Consider the following 19,801-nt stretch of genomic DNA (forward strand, 5'->3'; position numbering starts at 1 on the left):
GGTCTTTGGTTATTTGCGGCGATGTATTGAGAACCAAACGTTTATCATACACTTCACCTGTGGAATTACAAATTTGAAATTACTCGGCTCAGCGCACCGTATGGACAGGTCCCGTGAACAACTACAACAACTGACCGAAATCCGATCGATGTTCACAAAATAAATAATATCTGTACGGCCGCCGTGGTAGATAATTAGTTCCTACAGTCGCAGAGCTCTGTATATTATTATATATATATATTATAATATAATATATTATTATCTACTTACGTAGACCGTTTTCTTATTGCCGTTACACTTCTCCTCTCGTCTCGACTCGTCAGGACTGGATACAATTCGTCCGTCGCCGATCTAATACGCCTATCATACGGCGACCTCGTCGTTTTTTTTTTCAAAAAAATATGTCATTGATATCGTCGAAATACACATCTACATAGGTACTATGTACGACCATTATTATACGCGAGTACGCCGGGTTTATTACATTATTGGATTACAATTATTTGTCGGAATTCGATTCCCATTCCGATCGTTTATTTTATGCACATGTAAAACACGCAGATGATAGACTCAGTTAGACTATATACGCTCGCTCTTTTTTTATTAATATGATGCCAATAGCAGTCTTTAGCGTTTTATTATACGTTTCATATTTGCATTCAACTGTTATATTATTATTCGACTGAAAAGTATAAAATATCACCAATTCCTTTCTTCTTTTTTTTTCTATTTTTGTCGTTTATGCAGTGACTGATTGTTTTCATAAAAATAAGCGGACACGTAGCCACGTTAAATTGAAAATACTTTAGGTAGGTACTTTGAAGAAAATAATGACTTCACAGATGTATCGACGTGTTGCCAAAGTATTTTTAAAAAAAAATGGGTTATAAATGTATTTTTCATTTTAAATATCAGCCTTACGAGAAAGCTGTCGGTTTAACAATAGTAGTAGGTATTTGTTGTTTTAAGATTCTATTGAATGAAAATTGAATTTAAATTTGATGTTGTGTATGCCAAACTTTGAAAATGTCTAATGAAACTCACAAAAATAAACTAGGATTATTAATTCAATTTACCTGTTTAAAAATTATACATTTGTTACATTTTCATTAAAAAAATTTAAAATTTTATTAAAATAATTTAAAATTACAATCAGTTATAATAAATTAAGTGTCATATATAATAAATATAATAATATAATAATATAGTACCTCACCCTAACTCATTTCTAACACAAACAGCTAACACGAGTGTATTATATAGTGTAATTCATTTGTCGTTGAACGCTCATTTCAAAAAGTATAAATGTTTTTGAAAATATTTTTTCACATAGTTTTAAGTCATTGCAAAAACACGTTGTTATTAAAAAATTATATTTTTAAATATTTCTTATCCTTATAATTTTTTAAGATTTTTACTTTTTTGAATGAAAACAGAATTTTAATTGTATATTCCTAAAAAGAATATTTTTTTAAGTACTCTGGTACATGAAAATTTAACTTAGAGTGAGTAGTTTATGAGTTATGATAGTATTTATAGTATTGATGAGTGGAGTGGAGTGGAGTAGTACGGGCTTACTCGGCAAAATGTTTGTCCACTACTGTGTCCATCTAAATTTTTAATACTTATATCTTTCATATTACTAAGTAATAGCCCTAAATTCGATTTGTATGGAAATACTTAGAAAAATATTTTATTTTTAAATAAACACATTGTTTTGTAACGACATGAAACTATAAAAAAAAATATTTTCAAAAACATTAAGAAGTAAATTTTACACTTTTTGAAATAATTAGTTTTCAATGATATTATTTAATTTTCAATCACCTTATAATACCTATTTGAAGTTTGATAATATGCAACATAACTATACAAGTAAATCAAAATTATCAGTAAATTATTTTCCCTTTTTTACTATCACTGCCTAAGTTTATTTAGAACCTTGTCAGTTTTTAAAATTGTCAGTATCAAATGTATATATTTATTGTAAATAAAAATTAACAATTTTAAAAGAAAATACACAGAACTTTGTTTTTTTAGAATATTAAACTACTATTCGGTTTATGTGCATCAAACTGTTATTCACATAGGTACTGTTGATATAATATATTACATATTGTAAGAATAAGTATAAAAAAAAAAACATAGTAAGAATAAAATTGTAGTTAAAATGTATAAAACGATCATATATCGTTAATATATTATATTATTACAGTTGTTTGCAATAATTAAATTTGTTCTCGTGATTCTTATGTTCCGTACAATTATTGCATGTCACATAATTTCTTATTTAACTTTCAAAAACAGCCAACTTCTGTAGTCGAGTGCTTGCCATTATGTATAATTACATTATTTTATTTTTCCGGTTATAGGCAACCTTGTTCCGTTGCAATTCGATAGATTGTAAGTAGGTATTGTAAAAATAATATTGTGTTATTCAACTCCCTAACCATGTTCAAATAACAATAAAATTAAAATATTATGGCAATTCCAGGTTTTTTTCTCGAAAAAAACTCGTATATAATTATATAATAATAGTACAATAATTTTGCGTGTAGATTTATTAAAATGAATGAATGTGTACGTAAACATAATATTATACGAAATATTATTTAGCAGGGCCGGTACCTACGTAATAAATACAATATAGGATGAATTATGTATCTTGATAAATAAAAATATATATATATATATATATTATAAATCTGGCCTATCCGGATTAACTGCTCGGTATTTGAATATTAAACCAAATTATTCAACCAAAAAACTGGCTGCCTGTCTGTTTTATACACCGCACAATTTTTGTACACTTTACGAAAAAAAAAAGAAGATAACCTCTTATTCGGTAGTTTTTTTTTTTTGTTTTTTTTTTACCTGCAGTTTCCACACAGCGTATTTTTTTTCCAGACCTCTGTTTAAAAAAAAAAAAAAAAAAACAAAAACTTGTAGAACATAAACTTTTACTGCGATCCTCGGAGAATTCATTACTGCACCTTGCCGCCATCACCGTGCAGTGTACATAACGGGCAAAATGTACATTTCATCACGAACGTTTATAATGGAGACCCGTTAGCGTTATGAGCAATGCTATACGTGTATAGTGGACTAGCCTAATATATATTTTAAGAACGAATTTACATTTTTATGACGCATTTGGATACGCGATTAAGCTTCGCGACAACCGTTACCTAGGACACCGGGTACAAAATCACGACTTAATACGTAATAAAAAAATCATTTATCCAACATTTTTATTAATTTTCATTTTGGATTTTTTCATTTCAATTAAATTCAACCGAATTTAAAATGATATGTTAATCGGCGTGCGTAGTTTTTGTTTCATTAGTAAAAATTTAAAAATCCTATGGAAAAAATTAAAGTCATTAATGATCTCGTTAAATTACTAAAAAATATTTCCAGAATAATTATTCATTATGGTTGGTACCTGTTATAATTCATAAATGTAAACAGACAGCCAAGCTTGAAAAGTCCTTTGTATTGTATTTTTTAGAAAACTACATAACAAGATCGTCCTGATTATTACGTTTATTTTTGATATTTCAACTTATGTAAATATTATGTTTTCAAGACTTTAGTCAGAAAAATATAACAATGAATAATTCAATAATGACATTATATTTATCATTTATAGTATATTTTATATACAAGTAGGTTCTCTGAACTACTTTGCAATTTTACATCTGTTTTCATTAAATATTTTTCTATATTATTATTATTAATATTATTGGTTATCACGATTTTATAATGTATTCATTGTAACAATTTGACTAGAAATGCACTTTCATAATAATATAATAGAAAATCATAATGGTTTTTAGTGTTAGCTTTGTTATATTCTATAGGTGTGCTTTATTGCTCAAACATATGAAATACAAAGTCAAGCCGAAATTCTACGTATAGTTTCAAATATTACGCAGTTTATTACGCTTTTTTGAAATTTAATAATAAAAACTTAATTAAGTCACAGATGTTTATGTCTACTATTATACGATCCACTACCCACAATATTTCAACATGCTAGTACGAATAATATAATAATACGGTATATTTACGCTACCTATAAAGTGAAGTATTATTATTGCACCGAATGTTCAACACTTCAATTTCAGTTATATTCCGAAACAATACCGATGGCGCAATGATGAAATCATCTATCACGATTTAATTCCAAGTAAATTTCCTACTATTGTGCAGTATTGAAATTTTCGAAAAGTAATCCAGAAATAATCGGCTTAGGACTGATTGAAAGGGGGATAAAATATGAATTCCGACCATGTTGGTCATATACGTACATGGAAATATTATATTATATTATATTATAATGTGGGCGAGTATAAAAACGTGAGAAAAAATTAAATATCTATTTTCATCTTCTGAAATAATAGTAATAAAACTATAGCGATTGCAGTGTTAATACCGAAATAATAATAATTTTAAACTGTAGTTTTACCCGAAGTCATAATATAGTAATATTAATATCATAAGACTATATCGTCACACTCGACGTAAATACCTGCCTGCGCGTTAATATTAAAAAAAAAAAAAAAAAAAACGCTCAGCTCTCGGCATTTTACTCACTCGACATTTTTCGTTTTTTTTTTTTTTTTTTTAGATTTACACGAACACGCGGGAGGCCAAGTATCACGTTTTCGAAGTGTCGACCCAGTAAGTAGGAGGGCGAGCACCTCCATGCCTCCATGGTCCTCCACGTACGTCTTAATAACGGGGTATTTTTTTTTTCTTGCGTTTTTCCACAGGAACGGCGTACCGCTCATGACCGCCTCGAAAACGGTGGACGATGGCGAGCAGATTTACATACAGAAAGCGCAATGGTCGCCGACGGGCAGTGGGCTGGTGTTCGTGCACAAGAACGATTTGTACTACAAGATCCACGGTAACCGGCACAGCAGAGTGGTCAGGATCACGGACACGGGTACGCCGACCGTGTTCAACGGCATACCGGATTGGCTGTACCAGGGTAAGTGGTAGGTTAGTGATAGTACGTCATCGCTGTGCTGTTATTGTTATCGCTGTGTGACACGGGAGTGTGATAGTATAATATTATGAGTTCGACGGCTAAGGCGCGCAAAATGAAAATAATAATAAATTATTGCACGTTGTAGAGGAGAATATTATATTTTCAAAGATTTTGCAGGAGTACTGGTGTAAATGTATCAATTACGAAACCTATCAATTTTCAAAAACATCACACACTTCTTGCAATGTTTAAATGATTTATAAATCAAACGGTTTAATTAGAAAACAAAAAGTTATCCACGGGAATTACACGACCGGCAATGTATTATAGGCAGTACCTATTTTTTCAAAAAGTTTAATGGTGAAATGAAAATCGTCGGTCACACAGTCAGATTAAATCATATTATGTTTATAAACATTATTACGTTTACCACAACACATTTTCACGTCACAATAATTTTTATATTTCAGAAGAAATTTTCAAATCCGATAGAGCGTTTTGGTTTTCGCCATCTGGTCGGTATTTAGCGTACGTCACGTTTGACGATTCATTGGTCGGCGAATACAAGTATCCGGTATACAACACTAGATTCCAGTATCCGTATTATCAGTCGTTACGATATCCAAAGGTAGGTCAGGTTAATATTATACCTAAATGTATTATTATTTAAACAAAATTTTCTGTTTACATGTTCATAATATAATTTTTTTCTCATTTACACAGATTACTTAAAATATACATATTAAATAATATTAAATTAATATTGTGATACACGAGTTTTAATATATTTAGTACCTAGTATAAATTATTATAACTAGGAAATAATTACATTTTTACTTATATAAGTTATTTTTATGAAATCAAAAAAAGGTTACCTACCTATTATTCTATTTTAAATATATTATTATTTTTTTTTTTTTTCATAACGCATAATTATTTCAGTATAATTTATTAAATTTAAAAGCAAAAAATAAAATACTGTAATTACATAGTTAAATTAAAAATTATTAAAAACAACATTGAACATTGTATACTAAAAAGTTTTCAAAACCACTAATGTTATATTCAAATATAATATGATACACTGCAACTATGCGTATATATAATATCCTAAATTGGACTATTTTTAATATATTATGAACACCTAATTAATTTCTAATAGGTACATTTAAGCTCACAAGTTATTGTTTATTCCAGGCGGGAACGCCAAATCCAACAGTGACTGTGTGGTTGAGGGATTTGAAAAACGATAGTTTATCAAACGGCACACTATTGCAAAAACCACAAGCCTTACATATGGAAAGGTGAGATGAATTTTTACGAAGGTGGACACTGGGCACGTTAAGGAAAAAATAACAAATTCAGTTAATTTCACTCTAGTTAAGTTAAGGTGACGTTATAAGAACCATTAGCTATCAATTAACAATAATAAATGTTTAAAGTTAATATAGAGAAAAATACTTATTTAACTCAGTCAAAAATATCTTAAAAAATATAAAATTTCGATATTTTGTTTAACTACCACCTGAGTTATTTGTTATTATTTAATCATCATGCAATTTACATTTAAAAAAATAAATAATTATTACATAATATTAGGTACCTAAATTGTTAAAAATGTATACTATAATAGTATTCGTTCTTATCGCACACTAGCGTTTATACTAGGCTTAGGCAATTACACATTTAGTATCAATTAAATTTTTAAATCAACTAATATTTATTTGTTGATTTTTATATTTAAAATCGTTTTAATCACTCATCCAATAAAAAAAAAAAATAATATTTATTAATCCATTTAAAATATAGTTTAAATTATAATATTTTGTATAATGTATATTGTATAACCACATATTTAACTGGTCGTATCATTGTTCAAATGGATTAGGAAAAGCTAATTTGTTACTATTGAGTCTTTAACTAGAACTATTTAATATAGAATTTACTAAGAAAAAAGTTAAAAAATAAATACGTTTTTTACTAGTTAATGCCCGCCTCGCAATCTGGTACATAGAAAAATGATTTTTATTATTTGCATAAAATAAATTATATTTTATCATATTATTGTAGGTATTCTTTTTTATCGACTCAGATTTTACCACTCAATTTTTTTTTCTATAGTGAACCCTATTTGATGCATGTTAAGTGGGCAAACGAAAGACGTATTGGAGTAGTTTGGATGAATAGAAAACAGACGACAATGGTCATATCTGTATGTTCTGAGCCAAACTGGCAGTGTCAAGACGTGAGTATGAAACGATTAAGTGAATTTGTGACAGTCGTATGATAAATTGATCACTGTCTAATCCCAATGTTATACTCACTACCACGTGATTGACATATTATAATCTAGTATGATATAATATGGAAACGATCAACTAAAAATGAGTATATTATTATTATTTATTATATAACGCGTGATTGATTTAAACAGCAGACTGCTTGTAGATGGATAAGTGATTATATTATATTTTTGATATTTTATTCTGTATAATGCGCCATAATCATATTATTTGATATATCGGACGGTAAAATTTGTCGAGAAAAATTATGTTGTCAAACGATTAAGCCTTCTATTGTCCGTGTGCTCGAGTAGATAAATATTGCAGTTTGGATATTTCAAAATACATTCGTTACGATTTCAAACAGTACATTTATTGAAAACAAAAAATAGTTTTTTTTTATCTCCGTGTAAGGTACCTACAATTAAACTAACATATACCGTGACGTAATAATATGTCGTTTCAGTCTTACGTGGAGAAAATCGCTGATGGAAAGGGGTGGCTGGAAAACACCCAAGTCGAGTTCAACGAGGATGGCACTAGCTACTTGGCGATATTACCGGTGCTTGATGGTCCACGTGGCACGTACCCACACATCTGCCTGGTGGACATATCCACAAAAATCGTACTCCCGCTGACGAGTGGAAGCTTTTGCGTCGTCCGAATCGTTCAGTGGGACCAGACGAACCAGCTAATGTAAACAATTATTATTAGACACTAAAGTTTTTTTTTTTGTAAATCAAACGAAAATCACTTTTTAGTATGAAACCGTTATTACAGCCGATGTCAGTAAACGAATTATTTTAATAACAATATAACACGATATGAAACAATTTTTTAAACGTTTAATAAATCCAAACAAAATTTTCAATAGTATAATAACAGTGTCTGCATAATAGTTATCCACGCCGACTTCAACGCTATCGCGAGGATTAAGTTTATGACCATCGGTCGTGATCTTAAACGAATCGGTATCGCAAAATATTTATTGACGATATTAATATTTTCGTGGTACAATCGAATTATTGTTATTATCGTCACCCACGCCGTTTCGAGGAGCAATATTATGTTTCCATCGTTTTACTGACAAGCAGACGCGGTGTGATTGATCGTGTAATGAGTATCTAGGTAAAACTCATTAAGGGATCTATATAATGACGTTTCCAAATGATCTGATTACGATGGGACAGGACGTGTAATAAGCGTAAAACCACAATCGACTATTTCATATAATAAATCCGTAAAAGTATAAAATTTAACATTCGATATTCCCCCAAACGGTCGAAAAACAAAAAATTACTCATTCAAATTTATAACGATATATTACGTTTGTCGGGGCCACGTTGGATGGGCGTGAGCGTCTGTTTTCAAATTAATGAAAACTTACTTTACTGTAGTATCACAGAGTAGTTGTGTCTGTTCGAAACGTTCAATTATTATTCGCTTTATTGCGGAATAATTGTCGGTGAATAATTTTACACTTTAGAAACGCTAAATTTAATTTACAGATACTTTGAAGCGATACCGGAGGGGAAACCGTCGCAAAGGCATTTATACAAAGTACCCGATAACGTAAACAGCACGGCGGGCTGGGAATGTATGACGTGCCCTCCGAGCGGACCGCAAAAGAATACTTCCAAAATGGACACATCCATGAGTTCGGATATCAGGTAAGTCTGAAACTCCGTGCGCGTGTGATTAATATCGATATAACAATCATCTGACAGTTTTTGTGTCGTTGTGCATCGCGTTTAAAAAAAAAAAAAGTCCCGAAGGTTAAAAATTGCATAGGTTTTTTTTTTATAAATCCTACAACAGTAGGTGGGTTATCGTCTGTAAGTTATCGTCCTTCCTCTTGAGTGCGCTACCGTCTACCGTCGTAATGTATGAACTATTCAACAGATGGAGTTATATGATTTATTTTTTCACAGCGACTCGTTCCGGTTAAGTCTTAAGGGATTGGAGACGTCAAAACTTCCTCAAGACTCGTGGCCAGTGAGGACAAACTCATGCCTATATGTCCGATCTCATTTTTGTCGGTACCCTAATTCCAAATACTACGTTTTAGAATGTTTAGGTAAGCGTTAGTTGAATTTCTGTAAATATTAAATATAATTAATTAATGTGTCGATTGCCTAGCTATTGTTCTTTCAAAAACCGATAAAAAAAAAAAAAAACGCTGGACCGTGAGGCGTTGTCACTTACATTATAAATGAAAATTTTTTCGTTTAAGTCGAAAGAGCATATTTACGCGACTGATTTTGAGTTGAGAACAAATCAATTTAAGTTATCATACATCTGTAATTAATCTATATTAAAATATTGTATGAAGATAATCATTGAGTTACTCGATACAAGCAAATAATTATTTTATGAAAATAAACTTATATATTATTTATCAATTGAATACAATATTTAGGAATTCTATGCATCATAATCTGTCATAAAAAAAACCACGATACCTATCTGGCGTATGTAGATATATTGTTTATACAAGTCGATCAAAGTTGTTCATCAAAGTATCTAATGCTAATATATTCCATTATTTTATTTTCACCAAGTGTTTTAATTTAATGTACATATTATATTGTATTTCTCTTAAAGTATAGTTATGACATGCACGTTTATATTTTTATTTTGTAGTCTTATAAAAAACATAATTTTCCCGAACATCGTTAAAAATGAAAATGTTAAGCAACTACAGTATAATGAAAACGAAATATAATCTAAATAACTATGAGGTACATTTCACGATATTAAAAAAGTAAAAATTATAAAATTGTATAATTTAGTAATTTGATTAAATTATTCAGGTTAAATTATTGGTTCAATTTTAAACTTCATTCATTAATACTTTCATTTTTACTGAACGTTTTTGATGACTGTCATATTATCTCATAATTAAACACGGTTTAAGGTTTTGAAATTTGTTTTTAAACAAGTAAAAATTAATGTAAAATACGATGGGTTATGTAAAAATTTCAGATAAAATCCAAAAATGTCTTCAGGTACAGTCTAACTTCTGGTTGTAGTTAATATATTTTATTCCCCTTAGTTAGAAAGGTTCAGTTCTAATTTGAATGAAGATATGTTTCCCACAAAATTTGGTAAAACAAAAAAGGGTATGTTAAAAACAACAATAATATGATACCTAATATTATTTATGAAATCGTTTAGTTCGTTGATACATGTGTACTTACAATAACTATTAATATTGTGATGAATATGAAATAGTACTTTTTGGTTATCATATTTTATTGAGTTCTATTATGTAAATATAGGTACTAATATAAGAACTAAAAGATTTTATTTTGAACTTTATTAAATACCAACATTATATACCTAATACTGTATTGATTCAGCACTTTTTAGTTCTAGATAATTGTGCAAATAATGAACCTACATGGTTGTTTTGGAGTTTAATAATTGTGGATCATTAAAAACTTAATATAATATTAATTTTTCAATAAAATGTATTAAACATTTTGGTTGCTCCATGATTTTACAAAATTACAAATAAATAACATTTCTAAATAGTGTGGTTTTTAAAGATGTTTTATAAAATACTTTTTATTTACAGGTCCCCTAGTTCCAAAAGTGATATTGATGAACCTGCAGATAAATCAAAAAGTAATGATATTGAACAATTATACTGCACTGGCAACTAAATATTCTGCAATGGCTAAACCTAACATACAAATAATGCAGGTTAATGATTAATAACAACTATAAACAGTGGGATAAGCCAATATGGCTTTTAAGTAATAATTGATAAAAAAAAAAAAAAAAATCAAAATTATTTCCGCAGGTGGAGGTGGAGAGCGGATTTATAGCTCAAACCAAGTTGATGCTGCCCCCTGCGTTTAAAGAATACGATGAAACCGCGTTTCCGTTTATTTTATACATGTAAGAATAGATATGTTGAAGATTTTAGTTTTTTTGTCGTATTACAATAATATAATAACATTATTACTATAGAAGCTTACATTTGTATGTTCACAGTTCTTTGGTTTTTTCTCCGTTGCAATTTACACCGTGTGCAAGGGGGAATGTCCCACTCGGAGCACACGGATTTTACCGTATTTCACATTACGGGGAAATTACACATTCGTTGTCTGTCTATTTTCCACTCACGCAAAAAAAAATTACTGTATTTTAAAATTACAGGGAGATTGCACACTCAAAATCGGGTTTGCCCCCTTCCCCGAAAATATTTACCATACACACCAAACCTCATTATAAAACTGAAATAATTATTTCGAGTGAAGAACACAAATTATCAAATGAAACATTTTTTTACTTTTATAAATTAAATCTTAATTATATTTTCACAAGTTTTATTACTTCTCTGGTGGGTGAAAGGTACATAATATTCTACAATACGATCATGCATTTATAAACAATAAGCAGATACACCTGTAAGCGATTCTGTTGTTTAAATTTCCAATTGAACATCGAGGCTGTGGCTGAATCGCGTACTGTGAATATACAATTAATGTACACTACTTATAATATTATCTATACAAGTGACCGATTCATTTTAGATCTTTTGTCTATTAATTCGGAATAATGTTTGATATTGTTACCTATATCATGTTAACGTGCATTTTTGGGTAAATCATAATATTTTTGTTGGTTACAGAAAAGGCAAGCCCGGCACTCAGTCGGTGACCGAAGAGTGGTCTGTGGATTGGGCCACGTACTTATGCAGCAACAAAAACATTATCATCGCCATAATCGACGGCCGTGGAACACTGGGCCAGGGCGACAGGTCAAGAACATCAATTTACTATAAAATGGGAATCACGGACATCCAGGACCAGCTTTCGGTTTTGTTGTAATTACAGAAATTTAATTTACACTGTTGTCCATTGTTTAATTAAACGCGGTACGTGTATGGTATAACATAATTTTGATGTACAGGTATCTCAAGGATACGATGAAGTTCATAGACAAAGATCGTATTGGCATTTGGGGAAAAGGATACGGCGGATACGCCACTGGAATGATATTGGCCAAGCAACCGGAAGTATTTCGATGCGGAATTGCCACGTCGCCGATTACGAATTGGGCGCATTTCGGTAATTATTATAATATCTAGCCTAGTATAATGGGTGTATTCGCGTAGGTAACTATTCATTATGTAAAATCACATGAATTCAGAGATAAATGATTAAATAATATTTGCTAGTTTGTAATTTTATAAAACCAATTTTTGTTTTTACTTTGTTTTAAAAGAAAAACAATATTTTACTGTTTTGTCAATTTTCAAACCAATTTACAACAAAAAGTTATTTGATTATTGTTCATATTGAAATAATTTATAAACAATTTGTATACCTATATGTGCAAAAAATAGAAATACTTAACCAATTAACTAAGCATTCATTTCGAAACTTAAAATGATGTCTATTGCTGTTTTAGATTCGGCTTGGACTGAAAAGTTGATGGGCACCCCAAATGTGACAGACAATTACCGTGGATACGAAGACTCGGATTTAAGCAAAAAAGCAATTACATTGGATAAAAAACTGTTAATGTTAATCCATGGCAGTGCAGATGAAACGGTCCATTATCAGCATAGCATGATGCTGATTAGAGCATTAACAGAGAAGGGGATTTTATTCAGACACCAAGTGCGTGGTCATTCATTACTTTTTATTCTGCAGTTTATTAAGTATAAGTTATAAATTTAAAGAAGAGAAAAGTTCAACTAAAAGGCAAAGGCACAAATACAGAAATAAAACATTATCTCTAAATAATGTCAATTTTTTTTACGGTTAAAGAAAAATTATAAAATATAGCTGTTAAAGAAGTTTCTAATTAGTTTTACAAACAATTATACACTTTTACTTTTGCTTAAATTATTAAAAATTAACTTAAAATTAAGTTACTTGAGTTGTAATAATAATATAATGTAGACAAAATATTCCTTGAATGACATACATTTATTAAATTAAATGATTTGCTAAAAAAACCTAATAATAAACTATGCTCGATATTTTTATTACTTTTTTTCAAATTGGTGAACTATATTTGGAGTACGAATACAAAAGTATATTTATATCAAGAATTATTGTCAGTTCTGTTTATGTACATACAATTTATTATTATTTTGTATTATATTAAATATAAATAACAAATCTAGTGTTTACAAGAACTGTAAAGAATATAATATTAATAACGATATACTCCGAATAATACTATTACAATAATTGCATAACATTTGTCACAACTAAGTAACATAGTTTTATCGAAATCTCTCAGATACAACAGATCTTCACTAGCAGCCATCATCGAATTCATAATAAAAGCAAAACTTTAAAATAAACTGTAAAGCCTGTATAAATTGTTCACAGACTTATCTGTACATCGTTAGAAATAAGTTACATTAAATTATAACTGTATCCCTATGGCCTATGTCGCCAAGGGTAATTTTGTTTACAAAAAAAAAAAAAAAATGTTATCGAATTTATACTAGGTGACAACATTGTAAAGACAGTTTTATTTTATTTTTCAGACGTATCCGGACGAAGGCCACACCTTCGATGGATCAACTAAACATTTATTGCATGCTATGGAACATTTTTGGGACGAGTGTTTCGGTCCATTGGATTTTGACGACTGGGACGAAAGCTTAAATTTTTTTGCATTCACGCAGTAATACATAATACAAACCATATTGACCCAGTGATGTATTTATGGCTGGGGGAATAGGGGTATAATATACTTCCAGGGAGTAACTTATATTCCCATAAAATTTTTTGAACCAACATGAAAAAAAAAACGTTTACATTGTTGAAAACAGTTTTTTTTTTCAAGAATAATTGCTACTCACTAATATGTTGATAAAGTATGTTACTTATCAAAATAATAAGTTGTGATAACCATACATCAAATAGTTGCAGAATCTGTTTTTTTTGACACTATTCTCAATCTCTTATCGGCACCTACAATCTACATACGGGTGAATTTGCTTGGGCGTTGTGTAATCAGCTGTGTATTTATAATCGTGGCAATCATTAATTTATGTTTTAGCATTTTATCGTAGGAGCTTTTAAAATAATTCCTCATAATAATTATAATTATTATAATTACAATTATCCTTATAATTACCCCCCCCCCCCCTGGAAAAACAAAATGCGTATACACGTCACTGGATCGGCCGATACGTGTCCGTTAACGGCTTCAGAAATGAATTCCGATCATACTAAAATATTCACAGGGTTATCCATTTCATAACGAAATAGAACTAATATTGTATTCCAAAAATAGACAGGCAAATATCGTGATCACGAAATTCGACAATCTGCGAAATTTTCGAACGAGCGGAGTCTTAAAACAATAATAACCCTGGTGTACGACTTTATTTTTTTACCACATAATCATTGAGAGCTTAAGGAATCAATCTGATGTATTCATAAACCATAGTTTACTGATCACAGTTGTTCATCTTCGTAAAATCATTTGTACACTCAAATTGTTTAGTAACACGGTGGTCACATTTCGCACATAATGTATTGTACAGGTTTCATTCAAATGTACATTTTGCTTTTCCAATCAGAACTAACTACGGTAGAACGTTTTTGTAACGACTACATTTATAATTTTATCGCTAGTGTGAATCGGACATATTAAATTTACTGGTTATCAAATAATTTCGTGAAAAATAACATGAAAAACAGTAAAATTTGTTGTATTGAAATATAGTCGATTTTCTATTGATTGTTACGTAGGATATCGAATACATTATTTGGCTCAAGTAATACTGTGATAAACGACTATACAAAAAAAAAAAATTGTTGCAATGCGTCATAACAGTAAAACATTAATAAATACAACTTTTGTTATTTCATAAATATTAACACTATATATGTTATTATTTTATACAACGTGTATGAAATTAATGATAGCTAAAAAAATATATAAATAATTAACTGCCTAAATATCTGTGTACATTCATTTTGAGAAAAGCTAACAGATTGTTAGTAAAAAATACTTTTTAACGATCAGTTCATTCAAAAAAATATTATTAAATACTTAACAATAATCACTTCAACCGTATTATGTTCCTTGAAAATATGAAATCATTTGAAAAAAAAAACTATTATTGATAAACAATGTCTAAATGTAATTTTATTTTATGTTATTGGATGTTAAGAAGTAAAGACATTTTAATTTCTGTGGAATAAATGTATGCCTATTAAACATTTAAGTAATTATTTAAAAGTGTCTTGTAATATTCAAAACTGGATAATACATTTCAGTGAGTTCAAGTGATCGGAACATTCATTGATAATTGTTTAGTATAATGTATCTATCCTAGTGCTCTATACGAGTTGATCTGTTGTTATTTGGTATACAGAAAAAAAATCATTGTTGTTATATTATATTATTTATACATTCCTTTAGTAACTAAAGTTTAGCAGGTACTTATACAGTTTTGTGAATTGTGTGTATTAAAAAATCATGTTTGATAATGTTGCAGATAATTTTGAAAATAATGAAAATACCGTATAGAATTATTAATTTAGTACTAAGTAAACTAAGTATTGCGAGCGTGTTAATTTTATTTTGGAAAAAATCCAAACTAAATATACAATTCTAACCAATAATAAAAATGTATTTTTTATATGAATACATATAACATTAACTATATTACAATAATTTCACTCAACATTCAACGTTAAACTATTGTTTTGCGAAAAAAAAAATAGTCCATATAAAATATTATATTGTGAGAAAAAAAATGAGGAATAATCGATTATGAAAATTATTATGTATCCCAGTTTTTGGATCTTTTTTGTGTAAAATTTTATTTTTATATATCTCAAATGTTTTAGATATATTGTTGCTTGTGATGAATATTGTTTTATGTTAATTTTGTAATGAATATTTTTTTTCTATCACCATTTTACGTTAAGAGTTTTACCAAAGAGGTGACTGCAGACTGATTAATATTTCCATTAAGCCTTCATTTTCGTATTAAATTTTCCAATAGAACACTTTATCTTTATAACAATATTAAATCATAATTCCAATAAAAAGCCGCTGCCGTTTAATTGAATTGTACTTAATTATACGTCTAAAAATAGTATCACATACATTCCAATCTTAAAAAAATTATAAAAATCGTATTTTACAGACGGTATAGGTATAGATTTTAAAAAAGTTGATACTTTCTTGTTTTATTCACACAAATTGTATATTTTAATATCGCAATATTATTACCATACTTTTCTTCGTTTCTCTGCTTAATTTATGTCCCCCCGAAAAATACATAGGTACACCGTGAATACAAATTCTATATTATTATATATATATATGTGTGTGTGTGTAATTTCAATCCTACGTAGAGTAAATCAGTAATTTTCGAAACATTATAATTTATTGTACGGTAAATTATATTCAATTTTAGCTTTACAGTCACTATGATGATATTATTATTACGTCATCGGTCCAAATCTCCCAACATTGATGACGTTTCCGTTAAGATTTGATCTCTTGGTTTTGTTTAATACGAATAATTTGGCTGTGTTTTGATATATATATATACGTTTCTTTTTCATATAGTTGTTGTGTTTAGCATCGTTTTAAAATTGCATGCAATGAGCCCGAGGTGCCAAAATCCGTCCAGCGCGTATAGCATAAACAACGGTTTATGTCTCGGCGACTATTTAGATTAGATCGCACGAATAGCTCTCTACAAGTGATACAATAATAATATCATAACAATATTATTACTGTGGACTAAACATAGCAAGCGAGAACCCCCTAATAATAATAACGTCTTTACTCGTATAATGAAAATAACACTATACATATTATATTATTATTATTCTTAGGTTAAAGTTCCTCGTAATATTTATAATATAATATACCGTAGGCTGGCTTCGGTTTTCGTTTGAAAATGTTGAAAACATATCAAATAAAACATTTTTTCGATCGCAATGTAACGATAATAATAAAAATAAAAAATGAGTTTCCTATATTTTATTCACCAACACTTGATTCGGCGGCGATACAAGTGTCGAACGCTTTTGTGTAGCAAGTACCTAGTTCATAGTTGTTTTAAAAAGATTTCGTTACAGCGTTTTCGTATTGTTATGTATACAATTTATGAATACAAATATTATATATATATATTTTTTTTTTAGTTGAACAAAAACGTGTACCTATTAAAAATATCTAATGTCAATGTCTTAAAGATATCGCCCTGAGTTCACACACAGGCCTATGTTTATGTTAAATAATATACAAACAACTAATACAATACGACGTGTAGATGTATTGTATTGTTTTTTATAGCTATATTATATTATTACTCACATAAAAAATATAAAATTAAAAATGTAATATTTGTAACTTAACCGTTTCATATTTATGCTTTGAATGTATAATGTACATTAATTACCGCATTAATAATATAAATTTATATTATATGGTTATAATCTGTTAAAATTATTAATACTTTAATATATGGACTTAAAAAAAAATGATTTACATACTGTGTGTTTCTAATAAATAATACGTTTAAAACAATTTTAACGTATTGCTAAGTATACGGTGTTATGCGTGTGATTTATTGATGTTAATATTTAATAGTTGTGTACTTATTGAAAATATTATAAACCTATTACCGTTTTAATGTTTGCGCCGTTCTGATGTAATGTATTATTATTATAATATACTGAAAAAAAAAAACAAAAATAATAATAATATAGTATTTATTCATTCATATGGATTGAAGCGATTTTTGATTAAATGGGCATTTTCCCTACTATAACACCAAATAATAATAAAATTACCAAAAATATTAACCATTAATATCGGTCTGATAATAATATATTTTACTATATCACCAATTGGAATTTTTTTTTTTTTTAATAGGTTTATTATAAAATATGAAAATGTTTTCTATACTAACATTCATTACGAATAAAAACTATGAAAACTTAGACTCAAAAATAGGTTAATCAGTCACATTTAGTGGCTGATTATTTTGTCATTGTTATTTTGTAGGTTAAAATAAATAATTTTAAATTTTAGTGTAACGCAAGTTTTTAAAAATGAATTGTTGGTATGCTTTTTTGATCTAAACAAAAAAAATAGTAATTCCTCTAATAATTAATTAAAATATTCCACTGGATATTTGTATATTATATGCGTTAAATGAAAACTGTAAACCGTCAAGGAAAATAATATCCATACAATAGTCTAAGATTAATTCAGTTCGAATACTAATAGTTGCTAAACAACTGAATTAGACTTTTAACGCAAATCTTTTGTTATACCTGTCGTTTATCTGTTACCAATTAGTACATGAACAATAAAAATAAAAGTTTTAAGCAGTATACATGGTTGAACATTCTCTATAAGCATAGCTAATGAATATTCATATTAACACTCAGATAGAAAGCAACTAACTTTATTCTCGTCAAAATATAATGCTTCAACGAAGATGCTAACAATGTGTTCATTGGAATTTAACTCTCAATAAACTGTATAGGAAGTGTAGACAGTGTTTTTGTTTTGAACAATACACAATTATAATATGTCGAACACACAACTTTTTAAACATGTAGTTTTGATATAATTTATTCACTTGCAGTAGCCGACTAAGAAGCTAAAATACTATTCTAAATTAGAACATAAAAATGGGGCAATGAGGTAACCGCTCTGTTATACAGGTACCTACTAGAGTAGCAATATGGTGTCATTGAGTAAGGCACTGTAACAGGCATGTTTAATTTTAACTCCATGAAAAATCATTGCATACCTACGAAAAACGACTATCAGTGAATATGATATGCATATATTGCCAAGTACATCATTTGTTTTATGACATATTAATATTGTTGGTATATTCATTTATATTACTATAAGTAATACGGTAAGTGGAATTAATTGTTTCTGAAATTATTAACTATACTACCTATTAATAAATATAATACGGTATAATATTATATTATTTATATCACACTGTATTGTTATTAACTTTTTAGTCAATACCGAAATTATCGTAGAACGGTGTGAATAGGTTCGTGGAATAAATAGAAAATAGAATAAAATTAATTTAAATGCTTTGAAATGTCATTGTTGTGTTATAAAATATGATAATATACGTAAAGGTTTCAAGTGACCACGAATAATATTTTTGAATTACCTACAAAGAAATAATTACTAAAATATCTGATTACATCCATTTTGAACTTAAAATTTCTAAAAAAAAACAAGTCGTTCGTATATTATAATATTATAAGTAACATTTTACTAAATATTTGTCCTTCTGCAAGGAGAACTAGGGAATCGTAGGTTTGAATTTGGGTATAGTGCAATGGAAGAACAATAAACAAAATGTAGATATTTTTAAATGTAGACACAAAAAGTGACAAACTATTTTTAATCTATTATAATCATAATATCTAAGAAATGCCAATTTCAATTCTCATCTAGTGTATTTAACTATTTATGAATTTTATTATAAACACACAATATTAATTTTGTCAAATTAAAACTG

At 28.7% G+C, this 19,801-nt stretch overlaps 1 protein-coding gene across 5 annotated transcripts in view; it reads left to right on the plus strand.

Annotated features, from left to right (window-relative positions):
- Positions 1 to 17,990, plus strand: part of LOC132943924 (prolyl endopeptidase FAP-like) — a 282,440-nt gene extending 264,450 nt beyond the window's left edge. For all 5 annotated transcript variants that reach the window (XM_061013088.1, XM_061013090.1, XM_061013091.1 and 2 more), the window contains 14 exons: positions 4,634 to 4,686; positions 4,779 to 4,999; positions 5,470 to 5,627; positions 6,197 to 6,303; positions 7,121 to 7,244; positions 7,748 to 7,977; positions 8,790 to 8,951; positions 9,213 to 9,358; positions 10,862 to 10,989; positions 11,090 to 11,187; positions 11,924 to 12,118; positions 12,205 to 12,362; positions 12,706 to 12,917; positions 13,802 to 17,990. In XM_061013088.1, the coding sequence (XP_060869071.1) occupies positions 4,634 to 4,686; positions 4,779 to 4,999; positions 5,470 to 5,627; positions 6,197 to 6,303; positions 7,121 to 7,244; positions 7,748 to 7,977; positions 8,790 to 8,951; positions 9,213 to 9,358; positions 10,862 to 10,989; positions 11,090 to 11,187; positions 11,924 to 12,118; positions 12,205 to 12,362; positions 12,706 to 12,917; positions 13,802 to 13,945 (2,136 nt within the window). In that variant the 3' untranslated portion in view covers positions 13,946 to 17,990. The remainder of the gene's footprint in view (positions 1 to 4,633; positions 4,687 to 4,778; positions 5,000 to 5,469; positions 5,628 to 6,196; positions 6,304 to 7,120; positions 7,245 to 7,747; positions 7,978 to 8,789; positions 8,952 to 9,212; positions 9,359 to 10,861; positions 10,990 to 11,089; positions 11,188 to 11,923; positions 12,119 to 12,204; positions 12,363 to 12,705; positions 12,918 to 13,801) is intronic.
- The last annotated feature ends 1,811 nt before the right edge of the window (positions 17,991 to 19,801 follow it).

The sequence above is a fragment of the Metopolophium dirhodum genome, chromosome 4, assembly GCF_019925205.1.
Source record: "Metopolophium dirhodum isolate CAU chromosome 4, ASM1992520v1, whole genome shotgun sequence".
NCBI lineage: Eukaryota > Metazoa > Arthropoda > Insecta > Hemiptera > Aphididae > Metopolophium > Metopolophium dirhodum.